This window comes from Benincasa hispida, chromosome 10 (assembly GCF_027475165.1).
Source record: "Benincasa hispida cultivar pf3 chromosome 10, pf3_genome.v1.1, whole genome shotgun sequence".
NCBI classification, from domain to species: domain Eukaryota; kingdom Viridiplantae; phylum Streptophyta; class Magnoliopsida; order Cucurbitales; family Cucurbitaceae; genus Benincasa; species Benincasa hispida.
The window spans coordinates 50,938,208-50,960,834 of record NC_143487.1 but is presented as its reverse complement, the minus strand read 5'-3'; the positions used below and the strand labels follow the sequence as shown (position 1 = coordinate 50,960,834).

General features: G+C 35.4%; 1 protein-coding gene across 1 annotated transcript; it reads left to right on the top strand.

The window, feature by feature from the left end:
* The first annotated feature begins 17,242 nt into the window (after positions 1-17,242).
* LOC150033446 (secreted RxLR effector protein 161-like) lies at positions 17,243-18,074 on the top strand. Its single transcript, XM_090306410.1, has 3 exons — positions 17,243-17,287; positions 17,523-17,588; positions 17,685-18,074. The coding sequence occupies exons 1-3, from the start codon at positions 17,243-17,245 to the stop codon at positions 18,072-18,074; spliced, it is 501 nt and encodes a 166-aa protein (XP_090162536.1).
* Positions 18,075-22,627: the final 4,553 nt, after the last annotated feature.

Here is a 22,627-nt window from a genome sequence, read left to right as displayed (position 1 = left end):
CTGCTCAATGGTTATGCATTAAGGTTGCCTAGCGTCTAGTTGGTGATGCAATAGGATTAAGCTATGCATTGGCTAAGGCTAGGCGATGCACTATCTGAAGGGGCATGCGGCCAAAGGGTAGCAAGTGGTGGAATGGAGTTTTAGCCTTACGTTGATGGAAAGGGGAAGGTGATAAGCTTAATCACCGTTTAAGTGGCCAGCTGTCATGATCAAATCATTTAATTCCAATTAGTGGAATGATGTGGCAGCTTGAAAATTAAGGAAAAGCATGTAGTTTGTGGTATAAAAGGGATGGCTAGCTTTTGAATGTGGGTTTGAGTATTTCACTTGTGCTATTAGGGTGATTTCAGAGCCGTTTGAAAGCTTTATGAGTCTAATTGATGATCTAGGCCTTTCGAAAGGAAAATCCATAAGAATCAAGCTGAAATTTGAAGAGTTTGTAAGAAGGTCGAGCTCTTGGGTGAAGTTGGGCCAGTGTTGAAGATTTGAAGTTTCTGGCCACCACGAGAAGTTCTAAGCTCAAAATTTAAGGTAAGAATGTTAAGACAATTTTGAACAAGTTTGTAGAAGGAAATTTTCTAAGAAAAAGCTTGGAAAATGAGTTATTTGAATTATAAGTTTATTTTGAAATTTTGAACAAGCAGGTAGCTACTTGGGTTGAACAAATAGGCAACTCAAGGGCTAGCATGTGCCCAAGTGGCGGCTAAGTGATGAGTTGTGCGGGGAGTGTGCGACACGTTATGTAGGCATGCATTGAAGGCTTGGACACATTGAAGACAATACGCGTGCAAGGACTGATTGATGCAAGGCCCTGTGCAAGTAAAGACACTAGACTGTGTGCGAGGGGGCTGAAGGCGTGTGTCAGGCTAAACGTGCTTGTGCGTTGAGCGTTGAGAGCATAGGCTGGGAAGTGTTACGAGAGTGAGCAGTTGGACAGGTGCTTGAGCTATGCGTTGGCGCATGGTGTGAGCGTTGCTATTGCTTGTTGGTCGCCTAGTTGAGACATAAAATTCAAAGAAATTTCTAAGTGTTGAACGCCTAAGGTATGCGTTTGGATGAATGGATCCTAAATAAAGATTAAATATGAGCTTAATTACGCAAATTAGTCTCAAAAGGGAGACCATTACTAGTAGCTAAAGGATGTTGTTACGTCTACAAGATTGACACCAATAGGAGAAGCTTACCAACCTTAAAGGAGTTGCCAAAGCTGTGAGTGAAAAATCTAAGAAGTTTTCTAAATGTTCTAGTAAGAAGTTTTCTAAATGTTTTAGTAACTCATGCTAGCTTAATTATAAGAATGTTTTCCAAGCAAACCAAGTTTTAAGAGTTAGTATCACATGTTAGTTTAAAAGAATGTTTATAAAGCATGTTTAAGTATTTATGTGTTTATGTACACAAAGCATGCGTTAGAAGTTTTAAAAGATATGAAAGCTCTTATTCATTTTGCTATGTTTTCAAGTATACATGCTTGTAAAGAATAAGTTTTATGATGAGCATGATAAACCTGATACTAAAGGACTCTGAGAAGGTATCTGGGCCATAGTACCTAAGGTATGATGGTACTTAATTATTACTATGTACATGTAGGTATATTTGATGTTGATTATGTTGAGGTCACTCCATACCAGCTAAGGCTTGACGTTGAGGGATTAAGCAAAGGAGTTCTTTCTCAACTAAGGATTCAGATGTTTAATGCTTTCTAGATGTTATATGTTTTTAAGTTTTAAGTATGAGTTTGCCTGGTAGTTTTCAAATTTTAAGTATGATGTTATATTTATTTAGTCACTCACTAGGCTAGTAGCTCACCTCATTTGAAATGTTTTCTCTTCCCAGGTAGCGGTCAACTTCCTAAGAGGTAACTCTGTTGCTGCTCTGCCACTCAAAGACTTTAGCTCGGAAAGAAGTTTAGGTGTTGGTTCTGTATATACTTGAACACATGTCTTGTTCATATAGGGACTAGGCTAGTATGTCGAGACCAACTGGTTTTTGTATTGTACATATGTTATGTTTATCAAAAGTTGTATGGAACCCTGTTCCTATTTAAGTATGTGAATTGTCAGTTGAACTATTCTATATGTTTCTTAAATACGTTTGTATACCAGGGTTTCTAAGCAGTAAAGTAAGTCAGTTAGGATGTAAGTGCTACAAAAGGGTGGTAATTGCTGCAGTCACATTCCTTTATAGGTTAAAAGGGTAATCTGGGAGGGGGTATGACATTATTAGATATATAATTTGTCTTTACAAATTACAAGATACACTCGATTTAGGACATTAACTCCAACAATCTCCCACTTGTCCTAAAACGAGTGAAATGTACCGTATCAAACACAATATAATGAATAAGTGGAGCATAAAGTATTAAATACCAAAAATGGGATGTACAGTATCAAATACAATACAATAAACTAGGGCATACAATATACCCAACAACATTTCCTACTTGCCCTAGATTAAATTACTCATATCTCGTAGACCCATGCTCTCTAGGTGACCCTAAAAAACTTTAGCCGTGAGAGCCTTTGTAAATGGATTAGCAACATTGTTCTTCGAGGCAATCTATGTGATAATCACATTTCCTAGTGTCGCAATCTCTGTAATGAGATGATACTTGCGCTCTATATGTTTTCCACGTTTGTGGCTACGAGGCTCTTTAGAGTTTACCACTGTACCACTGTTATCACAATAAAGGGTGATGGGCAAAGTCATATTTGGAACAACTTCCAAATCTGCCAGAAAATTTCTAAGCCACACAGTTTCCTTAGTAGCTTCACAAACAGCTACATATTTTGTCTTCATTGTGGATTTTACAATGCATCCTTGCTTAATGCTCTGCCATACTATACCTCCTCCATTCAGAGTGAACATTGATTTCTGATGTAGATTTCCTTGAGTCCTTATCAGTCTGAAAATCAAGGTCGGTGTATCCTGTAAATATCAAATCCTTAGCACCATACACAAGCATATAGTTTCTCGTTCTCCTAAGATACTTGAGAATGGATTTGGGCACTTTCTAGTGATTAAATCCTGAATTGGACCGATATCTCCTGACCACTCCCACTGCATGGCAGATATCGGGTCTAGTACACAACATGGCATACATAATGCTACCTATCGCAAATGCATAAGGAATCTATCTCATCTTCTCAACCTCTTGAGGTGTCTTAGGACACTGTTCCTTAGAAAGAACAATACCATGCCTAAAAGGTAGTAAACCTTTCTTGGAATTCTACATCGAATACTTGACAAGAAGTTTGTTAATATACGATGCCTGAGACAAGGCTAGCGTTTTGTTCTTACGATCCCTTATAATTTGGATCCCTAGAACATATTGAGCTTCATCTAAATCTTTTATTTGGAACTGAACAACTAACCATTCCTTAATTTTGGTCAGAAACCTACATCATTCCCAATGAGTAGGATATCATCCACATACGATACCAAGAAAACTATTGAACCGTTAATGATCTTCTTGTAAACACAAGGTTCATCAACATTTTGATTAAAGCCATAGTTTTTTACCGCAACGTCAATCCTCATGTTCCAAGATCTAAGATGTCTATTTCAATCCATAGATGAACCGATTTATCTTGTAAATTTCCACAGAAAGGGAAAAAGGTCAAAGGTGCAAAGGAAATTGTTTCCTCTGCAACTAGGATGGGCATTGGAAACGGAACTGCCTAATTTATTTGGCTGAGAAGAAGAAGAACAAAGAAGGTAAATATAATTTACTTGTTCTTGAAATGTGCTGAGTAGAACATGCCAACAATACATGAATACTTGATTCAGGAGCCACTAACCATGTTTGCACTTATTTACAGGAAAGTAGTTTCTGGAGGCAGCTCGAGGCTAGATAGATGACTCTCAGGGTAGAAACGGGCGAGGTTGTCTCAACTGTAGCAGTAGGGAGCTTTAAGTTACTTTATTATTATTATTATTATTTTAAATTGATATTGTTGGAAATGTGTACTTTGTTCCAAACTTTAAAAGGAACTTGATTTCAATATCTTGTTTGCTAGAACATTCTTATAATATATTGTTTACTTTTGATAAAGCGTTTGTCTCGAAAAATGGTGTTGAGATATGTTCAGCAACAAATGAAAGTAACTTATACATACTAAGGTCGTTAGTATCTAAAATGCTCCATAATATTAAAATGTTCAACACTGCACCTAGCCAAAACAAAAGAAGGAAAGTTTCTCCAAAAGAAAATGCTCATCTTTGGCATCTAGGACTAGGTCACATTAATCTCAATAAGATTGAGAGATTGGTTAAGAATGGACTTCTAAACGAGTTAGAAGAAAATTCTTTACCGATATGTGAGTCTTGTCTCGAAGGAAAAATAACAAAATGACCTTTTACTGGAAAAGGTTATAGAGCCAAAGAACCCTTGGAGCTTATACATTCAGACCTTTATGGTTCGATGAATGTTAAAGCAAGGAGATGTTTTGAATACTTCATCACTTTCAATGATGATTTTTCTTAATATGGATACGTTTACCTAATGTAACACAAGTTTGATACACTTGAAAAGTTCAAGGAGTATAAGGTTGAGGTTGAGAATTTGTTAGGTAAAAGGATAAAAATACTTTGATTAGATCGAGGTGGAGAGTACGTGGATGTAAGATTCTAGAATTATATGATAGAATATGGTATCACATCTCAACTCTCAGCGTCCAGTACATCTAAATAGAATGGTGTATTAGAAAGGAGAAACAAAACCCTATTAGACATGATTTGTTCCATGATGAGTTATGCTTCTCTTCCCATCTCGTTCTGGGATTATGCAGTGGAGACTGCAACATACATTTTGAACCAAGTTTAATCAAAGAGTGTTTATGAAACATCTTTTGATTTATGGAGAGGTCGTAAAAGTAGTTTATAGTATTTCAGGATTTGGGGGTGTCCACCACACGTGCTTATGGAAAACTCGAAGAAATTGGAATCACGTTCAAAATTATGCCTATTTGTAGAGTACTCCAAGAAAACGAGAGGTGGTTTGTTTTCCGATCCAAAAGAGAATAAGGTATTTGTGTCGATAAATGCAACTTTTTTGAAGGAAGACCACATTAGAGAGCGTAAACCACGAATTATGATTGTATTGAATGAACTCACCAAAGACACTACTGAAACATCAACAAGAGTTGTTGAAGAATAAAATAATTCAACAAAAGTTGTTGATATACATTGCTTCATTAAGTCAAACACATCCTACTCAAATGTTGAGGGAGCCTCGACATAGTAGAAGGGTTAGAACTTAACCCACTCGCTATTTGGGTTTAACTAAAACTCAAAGTATCATACAAGATGATAACATTGAGGATCCATTGTCTTACAATAAGGAAATGGAAGATGTTAACAAGGATGAATGGATTAAGGCTATGAATCAATAAATGGAGTTTATGTACTCCAATTTTGTCTGGGAACTTGTTGACCAACTTGATGGCATAAAACCTATAGGTTGAAAATGGTTCTACAAGAGGAAAAGAGGTGTAGATGGAAAGGTGCAAACCTTCAAGGCTAGATTAGTAGCAAAGAGTACCCAGGTTGAGGGGGTGGACTATGAAGAAATCTTCTTACCTATTACTAAGATAAAATCTATCCAGATTCTCTAGAATATTACCACATATTATGTCTATGTAAATGGACATTAAGACTACCTTTTTTAATGGTAATCTTGAAGAGATAATCTACATGACTCAACCAGAAGAATTCATAGTACAAGGTCAAGAGCAAAAAGTTGGCAAGCTAAGTCGATCCATTTATGGATTGAAACAGACATCTCGATCTTGGAACATGAGGTTTGATGTTGTAGTCAAAACTATGGCTTTAATCAAAATGTCGATGAACCTTGTGTTTACAAGAAGATCATTAACGGTTCAGTAGCTTTCTTGATGTTGTATGTAGATGATATCCTACTCATTGGGAATGATGTAGGATTTCTAACCAAAATTAAGGAATGATTAGCTGCTCAATTCCAAATGAAATATTTGGGTGAAGCACAGTATGTTCTAGGGATTCAAATCATAATGGATTATAAGAATAAAACGTTAGCCTTATCGTATATTGAAAAAACGTTTGTCAAGTATTCGATGCAGAATTCTAATAAAGGTTTATTACCTTTTAGGCATGGAATTATTCTATCTAAGAAACAGTGTCCTAAGACACCTCAAGAGGTTGAAGAGATGAGATAGATTCCTTATGCATCTTTGGTAGGTAGCTTTATGTATGCCATGCTATATACTAGGCTCGATATCTGCCATGTAGTGGGAATGGTTAATAGATATCATTCCAACTCAAGATTAGATCATTAGATGGCGATAACAGTCATTCTCAAGTATCTTAGGAGAACGAGAAACTATACGCTCGTGTATGGTGCTAAGGATTTGATCCTTACAGAATATACTAACTCTAATTTTTAGACTAATAAGGATTCCAGGAAATCCACATCAGGATCAGTGTTCACTCTAAATGGAGGAGCTATAGTATGGCATAGCATCAAGCAAGGAAATCCACAACTATAGCTTTTTTGATATTATATGTTGATAATATCATGCTCATTAGGAATGAGGTAGGATTCCTTGTTGACGTCAAGAGATGGTTGGCATTGCAATTCCAAATGAAAGATTTAGAAGATGCACAATATGTTCTTGGAATCCAAATAGTTCGAAATTGCAAGAACAAAACGCTAAAACTATCTCAAGCATCTTATATAGACAAGATGTTGTCTTGATATAAAATGCAAAATTCCAAAAGAGGTTTATTACCTTTTCGACACGAAATTAATTTGTCTAAAGAACAGTGTCCTAAGACACCTCAAGAAGTTGAGGATATAAAAAGAAATCCTTATGCATCAGCAGTTGGAAGCTTGATGTATGCTATGTTATGTACATGTTCAGATATATGCCTTGCAGTCGGAATCGTCAGCATGTTCCAGTCCAATTCTGGATATAGTGATTGGACTGTCATTAAGAACATCCTCAAGTATCTTCCAAGAACGAGGGACTATATGCTCGTGTATGGCGCCAAGGATTTGATCCTTACTGGGTACATTGATTCTAATTTTTAGACTGATGTAGATTCTAGAAAATCTACTCTGGGATCAGTATTTCTGACTCTACCATGGAAACTGAATATTTAGTTACATGTGAAGCAGTGTAGCTTAAAAAGTTATTAACCGGTTTGGGAGTGGTTCCAAATATGTGTTTGTCAATCACCCTGTATTGTGACAACACCAGAGCAGTTGCCAACTCAAAAGAACCAAGAAGCCATAAATGCGGCAAGCACATCGAGTGCAAGTACCATCTCATCAGAGAGATAGTATATCGAGGAGACGTGATCTTAACGCAGATAGCCTCATAAGAAAATTTAGTTGATCCATTTATGAAGGCCCTCATGGCTAAAGTGTTCAAGGGTCACCTTGTCGGACTAGGATTATGAGCTTTATAAATCTAGGGCTAGCGGAAGAACTCATAGGTATATAGATGCCCTAGTTTATTGTATTTATTCTTTCATACTCAACATTGTATACTTGTATATATTTAAACTCACTGGAGGTTTTAGTCTAAGTGGGAGTTTGTTGGGAAATGTCCTAAAACTCGCAGTTTGTAATCTTTTAACAAATTCTATTTTACAAAAGATGTTTGCATAAGACCGGACCACGAAATAGTCACTTTTCTTTTATAACGACTGTTTACTGTTAAAACTGACTATTTCAATTTGATGACCTAAGGTAACTCGATCTCAATCCTGAGCTAATTATAAACTCTGATTTATTCAGGATTATCCTTTAATCTGCATGGGTGAGAGTGACTCAACATCGTCGTTCAATAAGCCTTTAATTTTAGGGGTAAGACCAAATAGATGGTTGGGGACATAATCCTGTAAGATGAAATTCACTCCTACCCATTTTAAGGTTAGTAGATAGGTTGTTCCTGTAAGTACTGACTCCTCGTCTTGAACAAAGGGTCTTACCCTCTTTATGGTTGAGAGGGGCTCGGTTTATTGGTAAGATCATAAACCCATTATTTATTAGAGGATCAGTAGAGAATTAAGGAACAAGATGTATTATAAGGGTAAAACGGTAATTTTAATCTAGTTGTAAATGCGAACGACATGTGAAGGATCGACTTACTGATTATGATTAAATCAAGTGGTCTAAAATTTATCTACAAGGAGGAGAGTGCAACTACTGAGTTATAGTGGTATGTCTCGGTAGTTAACGAATATTGATTAATCCAGTTTAAAGAGTTTAGCCAATTAATCTCAAATAATTAGAGGTCATGATCTGTAGATTCATTAGGTCCCTCTACCAGCTCGTAAAAGGACTAAACCTTAGAATAGCGTGATGAGAGAATTTGAAATGTTCAAATAAAATTGAGGGTTTGAATTATTATATTTGATATAATTAAACGTTTAGTTTACAAATTAAACAGAATTGAAGAGTTTGAAATATTTAAATTTGATTTAAATATCAAGTATATGAATAGTGATTTATATATGGATTATGTATTTTATTAATTTAATATTTGATATTAAATTAATTAAATTTGTTTAATTAATTTTATTTAAAATAAAGTATTTTAAATAACATTAGAATTTAAAAATTAAAATTCAGATTTTAAGTTTTATTTTAAATTTGATTTTTGAAAATTGAAATTAATTTTAAAAAAATTATTTAAAAAATTTGGAAAGTGGATTTTTCCAACTTTTCCAAATTTTCTACACCTAATCCACTCAATTGAGTGGAAGATTATGTGTCAATCTCCATTACCCACTAATTTGCATGTTAATGTAGAATAAAAGAGATCTATTTGACTGAAAATGATGCATGCATTCTGAAATTAAAAAAGGAAAAATTATCTAGTTTTCTCTCCTTATTCCAACTCCCTAATCACACCAAATTTCCTCTCAATTTGAGTTCCACCACTCAATCTAAGGCTCGAGATTAGTAGAGAAGACTCTTGTAGTGGTCTACTGTATAGATTGAAGAAGAAATTTATGGTGAATTCAAGAAATTATGAGAAATCATCAAAGGTATTCACTTAAAACCATAATATATTGAATGCCAAGAACATGCATGGTTTTTTACTATAATTGATGTAGTTAAAGTGCTTAGATCCTTAATTGCTTCCACATGTTCAATGTCAGCTCCATCAGTGTGGCACCACATTGTTCAAGACCCGAAATTAACCCTTAAGGGAGCAATTTATCTACTTACCCTAACAATGGGGAAGGAGTGAATTCCTTTTTGTGTAGCCGTGTTCCCAACTCCCCAATAAGACGAATCTCCAAAATGGTAGGCATATTGAGTCGATGAATCTGGCTACTCTCACCCATACAGATCAAAGAACCACCTTCGTAGGCAGGAGTTCACAACTCAATCAAGATTAAGATCAAGTCATCTATGATCATCCTGGTGAAATGTAAGTCTCTCCTAGCAACGGTGTTAGAAAGAGAGACTATTCTCACTTCGTAGTCCGATCTTATACAAAATCCTTGAATAGGATACCTTCGCTCACATGTCTCTACGTGAATGATAAGGATCATATCATTTGTAACACTTCATAGCAATTGTAACAATTATAAAGTGAGCCGTATCCGTAGTGTGACCAGGATAAGGTACCAAAACTTATCCATCTACTACAAACCTTTCATGTTATTACTTAAACATGATCCACCTGTATGTTTCCACATACATGTTTAAGCTTCATTGAAGAACCTTGAATCTTAGTTTATTGGTTTTGGGTTAATGAAACTAAATGTTAAATAAAATAACATTTGTTTTATTAAATAAATAATATGTTTGTATAAATACAATTTACAAACTACAAGAACACGAGAGTTAGGACATCAACTCCAATAATCTCTAACTTATCCTAAACCTAGTAGGGTGTATCAATATAAAGTACAAACCAATATAATACACAAAAATAATAAACTAGGGCATACACTACGTGTCCAGTAAAATCGCCCACTTGCCCTAGACCAAATGTGGCATGTTTCGTAAACCTAGACTCTCTAGGTGACCATCAAACACTTTAATCATGAAAGCCTTTGTAAATGGATTAGCAACATTGTGCTTCAGAGCGATCTTTGTGATGATCACGTCTCCTCGATGCACAATCTTTCAGATAGGATGATACTTGCGCTCTATATGCTTCCTACGTTTGTGGCTTCTAGGCTCCCTGGAATTCATCACAACACCACCATTATCACAATAAAAGGTTATGAGCACCGATATGTCTGGAATAACTTCTAGATCAGTTAGAAAGTTCCTGAGCCATACAACCTCCTTGGTAGCTTTACAAGTTGCTACATACTCTACTTCAATGATAGAGTTAGCTATGCAACCTTATTTTGTACTCCTTCAAACTATAACTCCTCTGTTAAGAGTGAACATTGATCTTGAAGTGGATTTTCTAGAATCCCTATCAGTCTCAAAATCAGAGTCAGTGTATCCCATAAGGATCAAATCCTTAGACCTATACATAAGCATGTAGCCTCTCATTCTTCAAAGATACTTAAGGATTGTTATAATTGTTGTCCAATGATTTAACCCTGAATTAGACTGATATCTACTGACTATCCTCACTGTATATCAAATGTCAGGTCTAGTACATAACATTGCATACATCATGTTGCCAATAATTGATGCATAGGGGATCCGTTTCATCTTCTCAACCTCTTGAGGTATCTTAGGACACTATTCCTTAGACAAGACAATTCCATGCCGGAAAGATAATAAACCTCTCTTGAAATTTTACATTGAATATTTGACAAGTATCTTGTCAATGTATGATGTCTAATACAAGGCCAACTTTTTATTCTTATGGTCCCTGAAAATCTGGATCCCTAGAATAAACTGCACCTCTTCCAAATCTTTTATTTGAAATTAGGCTGCTAACCCCTGCTTAACATCAGTTAGTAAACATGCAACATTCCCAATGAGTAGGATCTCGTTTACGTACAATATTAAGAAAACTATTGAATTGTTGATGATTTTCTTGTAAACACAAGACTTATCAATATTGTGATTAAAGCCATAAGATTTGATCGCAGTATCAAACCTTATATTCCAAGATCGAGAAGCCTGTTTTAGTTCATAAATGGACCAGTTAAGCTTTCAAATCTTTTGCTCTTATCCTTAGAAGATGTATCCCTCTGATTGTTACATATAGATGGTCTCCTCAAAATTACCATTAAAAAAGGCAATCTTGACCTCCATTTGCAAAATCTCATAGTCATAATATACAGCGATAGATAGAAGTATTCAGATAGACTAACATGGAAACAAGTGATAAAATTTCCTCATAGTCAACTTCTTCAACCTAGGTATAGCCCTTTGCCACTAGTCTAGCCTTAAAGGTCTATACCTTACCATTAGCACCTCTTTTCCTTTTGTAGATCCACTTGCAACCTATAGGTTTGATCCCATCAGGTTGATCCACAAGATCTCAGACTGAATTGAAGTACATAGACTCCATTTCGAGATCCATAGCCTTGATCCATTCATCTTTGTCCACATCTTCCATTGCTTTACAGAACAATGGATCCTCTGAAGGATCTCTTACCGAAGAGTTCCATGAGCGCATTCGAATCACTCCAATTTCACAGTGATCGAAATACAACAATATACATTCAAACGCATAGTTCTGCAAACAAATCTTAATTAACGACATGCTTTGAACAAGAAATAAACAAGGTAGATAGTTGCCATATCAGTTGAAGACGTTCTTCAAACTTCGAAACTCAATGCAGCGAAAACCTCTACTCGATCAACCAACGCTCGAACATGCGTCGACTGCAGCAGCACGAACAACCACGAACTCATGAACGCAACGGGGACGACACCACCAGAAAAGAGCTCCAGGTATTCTCGGAGTGAGAACCCAAAGCGTGGTCTTTGGTGAATTTGGTAGAGGAATAAGGAAGACCAGATCGTGTAGGCGATAAGCAAGTGGGAGAGAAAAAGGCGTTATCGTATAGCACGATGCTTATCATTTATGAGAAACTACACGATCGTGTAGATTTTACTGAACGATCGTTTAAGAAATGGTATACGATCGTTTAGCAAACTCGGCACAGACTACGATCATTTAAGGAAGGTATCCGATCGTGTAGGAACTAGTGTGCGATCGTTTAGGCATGAGGTGGACAATCGTTTAGGTAGAGAGTGACTATCGTATAGGCTCTCGAAATACTTAAGCGATCTATTACTTTTCACCAGCGCGATCTCTCTTTTTCTTTTTAAACGGGCCTCCCGAACGAACGATTCAAAATGAAACAATTTCATTTTAATTCATCGGTTACAATAACTAATGCATTCCCACTAACGCATGTCCGAACGTGAAAACTTGGCTTAATTATCATATAATTAACCAATTGATTAATGATAAATATAATCATATTATATTTTTATCCTATAGTTTGATATCACATATCTACTATAGTATTTTCTCCTCTACTTGATATAAATCATATTTATATATAATTTCCTCCAAAATAATGTATCTCATACATTTAGCCAATTATATCATATATAATTAACTAGTCCAATTATATTATATATAATCGAACTTCCTCTTGTCAATTTGAACATTTCAAATTAACCCAAACACTGGTTCTCGACTTTATCCGAGTTACCCAGGGGACCTAATGGACCTGTGGCTCGAAGCTCCAACGATCCATGAATAGCTGACTAAACTCTTTAGCCACGAGATCCACCATTTGTTAACTGTCAGGCATTCCACTAAAGACCAACAGCTGAACTCTTTTTACTATAGATATATTTCTGTATCCATCGGATATAACCAATCATGAGTACAATGACCCTTCACATATGCTCGTAAGTATAGTTGGGTCAAATTACCGTTTTTCCCCTATAGTTACATCTTACTCCTTAAGTACCACTGATTCCTCTAATGAACAACACAATATAGTCCAACTATGTGTGAACACCTCTCGGGCCAAGAGAAGATGTGTGGCGTCACATCATTCAAGCCCCGAAATTAGCCCTTAAGGGAGCTAGATCTACTTACCCCTACCTCGGGGAAGGAGTGAATTCCATCTTATGTAGCTGAGTTCCCAGCTCCCAAATCAGACGAATCCCCAAAATGGTAGGTTTGAATCGGCGACCTGGCCACTCGCACCCATACAAATCAAAGGACCGCCTTCAATGGCAGGAGTTCCCAACTCACTCAGAACTGAGGTCATGTTACCTATGGTCATCCTAGTGAAGTGAAGTCTCTGTCATGAATGGTGTTATATAACGAGATGTTAACACTTCGTGGTCAGGTCTTATACAAACTATTTATATAGGACACCCCCCACTAGCATATCCCTAACATGAATGATCCGGATCAGACCATCTGTGACAAGTCACAACATTTGTGACCATTCCACAAAACGGGCCGCATCTGTAGCGTTACTAGAATAAGGTTTCCCTCCTATATCCATATACTATAGACCATTTTGGTTATCACTCAAGACATGATCCATTTGTATGTCACCACATACATGCTTGAGTTATATATAGATAACCAGAGATTTTATGTTTATTGGTTTGTGGTAAAGCAAATAAAACAAGCAACTGAGCAAAAATACAAGATGTGAAATAAATATCATATATTAACAACATAGGCATTCGTACAAACTGTTTACAAACTATAGAACACGAGACTTTAAGGTATCAACCCTAATATCCTCAATGTCACCATCAGATATGATGGTTAGGAATTTTGTTAAACCCATATAACAAATAAGTGGGTTTGCAACCCTCCCATACATCGAGGCTCCCTCAATGGTTGAGGTGGATGTGTACGACTAGATGAACCAACATAAACAACTCTTGTTGATATACTAGGCTCTTCAACAACTATTGTTGAAGTTTCAGTAGTTTCGTTGGAAAGCTCACTCAACACGATCTTATTACATGGTTTATGTTCCCTAATGTGATCCTCTTCTAAAAGTGTAGCATTTGTAGACACAAATACTTTATTATCTTTAGGATAGAAGTGACCACCCTTCATTCCCTTAGGATAACTTATAAATAGGTATAATTTTGAACAAGATTCCAATTTCTTAGGATTGGCCTCAAGCATGTGTGCTGGACAACCCTAAATCCTGAAATGGCGTAAACTACCTTTACGACCATTCCATAATTCCAAAGGTTGTTTCATAAACACTCTTGGATGGAATGCAGTTCAAAATATAAGCTGCAGTTTGTACTGTATAACCCACGAATCAGGTAAATGAGCATAACTCATCATATACCGAACCATGTCCAACAAAGTTCTATTTCTCCTCTGTGGTACACCATTCTACTGATGTGTACTTAGTGCTAAGACTTAAGATGAAATTCCATGTTCTATCAAATAGTCCTAGAATTTCAAATCCATGTACTATTCACCTTGATCGGTTCAAAATGTTTTAATTATTTTTCCTAATGTATTCTCAACTTCTGCCTTGTAATCTTTGAACTTTTCAAGGGCTTCAGATTTGTGTTGCATTAGGTACACATACCCATACCTAGAATAATCATGTATAAAAGAGATGAAATATTCAAACCTTTCTCTTGCCTTAGCATTGATAGGACTATAGAGGTCTGAATGTACAAGTTCCAAGGGTTCTTTGGCCCTATGACCTTTTCCAGTAAAAAGGCTTTTTAGTCATTTTGCCTTCAAGGTATGACTCACATACCGGTAAAGAATTTTCTTCTAACTCGCTTAGAAGTCCATTCTTAACCAACCTCACAATCCCATTGAGATTTATGTGACCTAATCTTAGGTACCAAAGTTGGACATTTTCTTTAGGAGAAACCTTTTGTCTTTTATTTTGAGTTATCGCAGTTTTGAACATTTCAGTACTAAGAATGGCCTTAGCACATAAAGATTACTTTCTAAGTTTGCAGAACAAATTTGAACACCATGCTTGTAAATATCTACATTAAAGTTCAAAGTATAAGATTGTTCAAGCAAATATTTTACAGAAATCAAGTTCTTCTTTAGACTGGGAACTACATATACATTATCTAATAACGAATATGATTTCTGTAAAAGTAATAGAGGCCTCCCACTGCCACAGTTGAGACGACTCCTCTTTAACTGATTTCTATAAAAACCAACCACTTCTCTTTCTAATTGCCTCAATAAATCGCAAGGATTTATAAATTTGAATTCAAAATTCAAATTAAAATAAATTATATTAAACTAATTTAATTAACTAAATTTATACTATATGTTATATCCCATAACATATAACCTATAGTTTATTATATCCCATATAATTAACATATAGATTATTATTCTCTCATATAAACTATAGTATTAATATGGATCATATTCATATTAATTTTAACCTATAGTTTTTATATGAATCATATTCATATAATTAATATTTGAATCATATTCAAATATTTATTTCTCTCATTAAAACTTTTAATTATAATGTATCACATACATTATATTAATTGTATCAGATACAATTAGTTTGAACAATTCAAATTAACCCAAAATTAATTTGATTCTCATTAATTCTTATTGAGCTAACAAGGGGATCTTATGGACCTATAGATTGAAGCTTCAATGATACAAGATCAACTAATTAAACTCTCTAATTAAATTAATCAACCTTCATTAACTACCGGTCACTCCACTAAAGACTGATAGTTGCACTCTTCGCATTATAGATATATTTCTGTGTCCATTGGATATAACCAAGCAATAGTGTGTTGACCCTTCATAAATTGCTCATAAGTACGACTGAATCAAAATTACTATTTTGCCCATGTAGTTACATCTACTCTTTAAGTACCACCGATCCCTCTAACGAACAATTAGTCATAGTCCAACTATAACTGAACCCATCTTGAGATAGAAGAGAGTGTGGAGCCACATTGTTCAAGACTGGGAATTAGCACTTAAGGGATCAATTTATCTATTTTCTCTAACAATCGAGAAGGAGTGAATTTCTTCTTGTCTAGCTGTATTCCCAACTCCTCAATCAGATGAACCTCCAAAATGGTAGACATATTGATTCAACGAATCTGACCACTCTCACCCATGCAGATCGAAGGGATCGCCCTCATAGACAGGAGTTCACAGCTCACTCAGGATTAAGGTTAAGTCACGTATGATCATCCTGGTGAAATGTAAGTCTCTTCTAGCAGTGGTGTTATAAAGAGAGACTATTCATTTTGTGGTCTAGTCTTATACAAACTATTTGTATAGGATACCTCCACTCACATGTCTCCACATGAATGATCAAATCAGATCATTTGGAATATTTTGCAACAATTGTAACAATTATAAAGTGAATCATAGCTGTAGTGTAACTAGGATAAAGTACCCAACCTTATCCATTTACTACAGACCTTTCAGGTTATTACTTAAACATGATCTATCTGTATGTCTCCACATACATGTTTAAGCTTTATCGAATAACCTTGGATTTTAGTTTATTGGTTCTAGGTTAATGCAACTAAATGTTAAATAAAATGACACTTATTTTATTACATAAATAATATGTTTATTCAAATACAATTTAAACACTACAAGATCATGAGATTTAGGGCATCAACCTCAACAGTTATACATGATTCAAATGGAGGAAATATTGCGTCTCCTAGAATGAGATTGGGAAAGTAGATAATCGTAAATCTGAGATAAGCGTCTCCTCAAATAACAGTGACATTCCCCTTGACAATTCTGAGAATGTTGATCAAAATACTTCTTTTGAAAGTGAAAATGACCCAGTATATTCAAAATAACCTTCCAGCAGAATCTTGAAGAATCATCCCTTTAGTAATATTATTGGAAATTTAGAGGCAGAACTGTCCACCAGAAAAAAGGAAAAGGTGGACTATTTACAAATGATTAGGAACATCTATTTCACCTTTCCTATGGAACCGAAGAGTGTTGGTGAAGCCTTAAAAGATGAATGTTGGGTGAATGCAATGCAAGAAGAATTGTGTCAAATTGAAAGGAATAAGGTTTAGAAGCTGGTTTCCATGACATGTGTTTGCAAATGTGATTGGAACTAAGTGGATTTACAAAAATAAGACCAATGTTGATGGTGTAGTCACTAGAAACAAAGCACGTTGAGTAGCTCAAGGTCACTCTCAAATTGAGGGTATCAACTTTGATGAAATTTAAGCTCGGGACAAGTGATTCCCAACAACAGTCAGTTGAAAGCTATCAGACTATTGTTGGGAATCACTTTTCTCTTGAAATTTAAGCTTTATCAGATGGATGTGAAAAGTGCATTCTTGAATGAGTACTTGAATGAAGAGGTATATGTTGAACAACCCAAGGGTTTTACCGATTTCGTCACCCTAATCATGTGTATAAACTTAGGAAAGCTTTGTATGGCTTAAAACAAACCCTTCGGGCTTAGTATGACAGGTTGAAAATTTTTCCTATTAACAATGGTTACATGAGAGGAGGTGTGGATAAAACCCTGTTTGTAAATAAACAAAAGGGAAACTTAGTGATTGCTCAAGTTTATATGGATGATATTATTTTTAGTGGAATATTACAAGAATTGGTAGATCTCTTAGTGAAACAAATGCAAATAGAGTTCAAGATAGTATGGTTAGTGAGTTAACATACTTCTCGGGATTTTAAACTAAGTGGGTGAAGGATGGGATTTTCATTTCTCAAAGTAAGTGTACCAAAGCTATTGTGAAGAAATTTAGGTTGGAAAATGCAAGTGTTAAGCAGACTCCTGTTCCTCCATATGTCAAACTATCTAAGGATGCTGATGAGATGGATGTTGATGAAAGCCTATATCAGAGTATGATTGGAAGTCTTCTGTATCTTATAGCAAGCAAACCTGATATAGCCTTTTTTGTGGGAGTTTGTGCTAGATACCAAAGTAGGCCTAAAAATAGCCACCTGCTAAGTGGCAAACATATCATCAAATATATTAATGGGACCAGTGAGTATGGAATTTTGTATACTTTTGATACTAATAGTTCATTTGTTGGATATTATGATGCAGATTGGGTTGAGAATTTTGAATATCGCAAAAGCACTTCTAGTGGTTGTTTCTTTCTTGAGAACAACTTAGTATCCTGATTCAGTAGAAAGTAGAATTGTGTTTCTCTGTCCATTGTAGAGACTGAATACATAGCCGCTGGTAGTAGTTGTACTCAACTCTTGTGGATGAAACAGATGTTGAGAGAATATGATGTTCCGCAAAATGCTATGACATTGTACTGTGATAATTTGAGCACAATTAATTATAAAAAATCCAGTCCAACATAGTAGAACCAAACACATCGATAATAGACATCACTTTATCAAGGACTTGGTTGAAAGCAAGTAGATTGTTCTGGAGCATGTTCACACTAATAAGCAAATATCAGATATTTTCACAAAGGCACTGGATGTGAGACAATTCGAAGCCCTCAAGGCCTTTATAAGCTTATGCATGATTGAGTCATAGCAATTACCTAAAGGAGGGTTGTGGGCCTTAGGGGGAACAAGACTCATTACTTGTGAATATGTGACGTGGCACTCATTTATCGCATGGCTTAGTGCATGTTGGTGTAAGATGAAAATTTATTACCATGAGATGATATTGTTTTAACCTGTGTCAGTTATGTTTTCACAAGAAAATCTTTTCTGAATTTTTAATTTCATTCACCTATGATCTCTCCAACTTCCTCTGTGATCGTGTCTCTATTGAATACCTGCTTCACAAAATGGTTAGTACACTTTGAAAAAATGATATTGGATGAACCTAAGATAGTGAGATTAAAACAAAAAGTAAATCAACAAAATTTTGTGGAGATTCGGAAGGAAGATATTCCTATCATGGCCGATGCAACAAACTCTGATGAAAAACAAGAGATTGTTGAGACTTCGCATGAGAATGTTGTTGCTGAGACTACGCATGAGAATGTAGTTTCTGTTGGGTTTTATATCTAAAAACTCGTGGTTTGTAAACAATAAACTTATTTCTGAAAATTCAATAAGCTGTTAATGAATATATGAATTGCTTATTTCGTTTTAGAAATAAATCCAATAACCTAAAATATCCATGACTATTACATGAGTACTTGAACTTTATGTGGAGACATAAAAGTGGATCAAGTTCGAGTAAATAGTCAAAATGATCTATAGTATATGAATAAGGTTGGGTGTCTTATTCTGGTAACACTATTGGATGTGACCCACTCTATAGTTGTTACAAATAGTTGTAAAGTGCTAAAAATGAAGTGATCCTAATTCATACATGTCATGACATGAGGAGTGGGGGTGTCCTGTACAATGAGTTTACACAAGATTGGACCACGAAATAAGTCACTCTTACTTTATAACGCTATTTAATATTTAAGACCGACTATTTCAAAGCGATGACCTAAGTGTACAATGAGTTTACACAAGATTGGACCACGAAATAAGTCACTCTTACTTTATAACGCTGTTTAATATTTAAGACCGACTATTTCAAAGCGATGACCTAGGTAACTTGACCTTAATTCTGAGCTAACTACGAACTCCTATTTATTCGGGATTATCCTTAGATTTGTATAGCTGAGGGTTGGCTCAACAACACGGGCTCAATAAGCCTCCCATTTTAAGGATAAGATCAGGTAGATAGCTGGGGACATAGGGTGCAAGATGAAATTCACTTCTACTCGCTTTCAGGGACAGTAGAGAGGTTGTTCCCTTAAGTATTGACTTCGGGTCTTGAATAAGGGGCCCCACCCTCTCATTGGCCTGAAAAAGACTCGGTTTGATGATCAAATCATAAACCAATTGTTCATTAGACGATTAGTGAGACTTAAGAAACAAGAGGTAATCTCGAGGAAAAACAACCTTTTGACCCAGCCGTTATTACGAACAACATGTGAAGGGTTAACTTAGTAATCATGGTTATATCGAGTGGACACAATATAATTACAGTGAAGGGAGGGCAACTCTAGGCTTTAGTGGAGTGACCTAGTAGTTAACGAATGAGGGTTAATTCGGTGTAAAGAGTTTAGTCAATTAATCTCAGATCGTTGAAGCCCATGATCTGTAGGTCCACGAGGTCCTCCTACTAACTCACAAACGGATTTGTCTTAGAGTAGCCTGATAACTGGATTTGAAACGTTCAAATTAGAATTAAGGGAATTGGTAATTAAACAGAATTGGAGAATTAATTAATATTTAAATATGATTTAAATATTAAATTCATGAATAGGGATTTATGAAGATGGAATAGGTGTTAAATTAATTTAATATTGGATATTAAATTAATTAGAATTAATTAAATTATTTAATTAATTATTAATTATTAATTTTATTAGAAAAATTAACTTTGAATTAATTTTTGTAAAATTAATATAAATTCAGTTTTAATTGTAAAATTAAAAACTGAAATTGATTTGTAATTTTGAAATTGGTTTCAAAATTGAGAAAATTGGAAAAATCCAAAAAGATTGGATTTTTCCACTAGAAACACCAAGAGCTTACTCTTTGTTCCATTACAAATTTCAGTCAAATTTTAAGCTGGAGCTGTGATTCATGCAAGGCTATTAGTTGCATGAAAGTCATGCAATATAAGAATGGAATTTTGAGTGGAAAAAGACAATGCAATTGTTGCTGAAACTTTGAAATTATGGGTGTTGAAGAAAAGTTCTTCAAGCTACTCAAAACCAGTACCATTTCCTCCAAATTCCCTTCAATTCAAGCTTATTTTGAGTCCCACAACTCAATCTAAGATACCAAGAGAATAGTAGAGAAGTCCTTGGGGTGGTTCACGAGCTGAATACAAGGAGATTGCAGTTGAGAATCGTGATTCAAGGTGTTCTTCAAAGGTTAGTAATGAAACTCTGTTTCTATTTTATGAGCATGCTTAGGTTAAAGCCAAAATTAATGAATTAAAATGCTTAATGATCCTGTTTTACTTTCACTGTTTACTTCCTCAAACCAACAGTTTCTTCCCCCGTTGCCAAGAGAAAAAGGTTTACTCGAGTATCCAAGAAAAAAAGGGAAGAAGAAACATGGTGGAACTTCCCTTGCTCTTACAATGGAAGACCTGGTTGGCCTAGGTATTGTCATTACATCTCCTCAACATAAAGGTGAGTTCTTGAATCTGATTGTTAATGAGTCTATTGTTTCAAAAAATGCTGGTGAAACTGTTGAAACTGTGCACGTTAACTATGTTATTGTCTCTATTGTTCCTGAGGAAATTTGTGCTAAGAAAGAAATCAGGGCTTCTAAGTTTCCTAAGTCGGTCAGTTTTGCTGGTAAGAGTACTGATTTTGTTAATAGTGTTTTCAACTCTGAAGTGGAGTTGTCTAACCCTAGTAACAACGATCGAGAGAACTTAAAGCTGTTAATTATGGTGTGGATAACCATCCACTTGATTGGTTATTAAATGTTATTACATCTATGTTCTGAATGAGGATGGTGTTTCTCAAAATGAGTCTAGTCCTAGGTTGTCTGTGTTGCCCTCTGAGCGTGTTGAATATGAGATTGAGAAGGAGAATACTAATATTTTTTTGTATGATAATGTGAATATGGATGAAACCGAGGAGAGAAACCTTGATGTTTCAGAAGAAGAGCATGAAAGTGGAGATGTGTCAGATTCTGTTGATGACACATTAGAAGACAACATCCCTATTAACTTGCTGAGACAAAGAGGAAAATAGAAAGAAAGTGATGCTGGTCCGAGTTCAACTAGGCCAAGTGGTGATGATAAGATTTTTGGCTCTGAGTGGGTTCATGAGCAAACCGATCATCTTGAATCTAAAAATTCTCCTGATAATTCTCCCAAAACCAAAGAAAATTAGTTGGTTAAGCAAAATAAGAAGAAGACTTCTTCAAAGTCTGTCTCTGTCATGCCTCTAGATGAAATCTCATTTCGAGGACAATGCTAAAAAATTTGTTGTGAACAGAAGGATTGCTATAGAAAAAGATCTGTCCGAGCAAGCTCAGAATTTTCTTGAGATTATGAATTTGTTGGTAAATGATGATTTGATAAGATCGGTTCTAAATTTGGTGCTTATTATCCTCGCTTGGTTCATGAGTTCTATGTAAATCTGCCTAGTTAGTTTGGGAAAGATGACAACCCAAATTTTGTGAAGTTTATGTGAGAGATCATTGCTTTATTTTTACTATTCCCTTGATAAATAAGTTTCTTGATCATTGTGTCCCTGAGAATGTTACTGAACAAAGACTTTCTATGTATGATATGGTGTTTGAGCTAATAGAAGGAGTTATAAGATCATGGCCTTCAAAAGATCAATTACCATGTGAGTGTAAATTATGTTTTGTTGCACAAAATAGGGATTGAATACTGGTGTCCCTCTATTCACAAATCAAGTATTTCCACCAGTCTTGCTAGTTTGCTTTATCAGATTGGAATGGGTGCTCAGTTCAACTACGGTGTTTTTGTGATCAATTAGATCAAACATCACATTGTTTCCTAACCAAAGTTCTATTGTGCTTTCCCTATCTGATTTATGGCATTCTCTTGGCCTAAAAACCTGATATATTAACTAATTTGCATGTTCCTGGACCAGTGCCTTCTTCAATCTTCTTTAGCTATAGATTATATCAAGGCAAGGACGTGCCTGATATGGTTCATACTGAGGTTCTTGCTATAGACAGTGGTTCAGCAAGAGAGTTTCTTT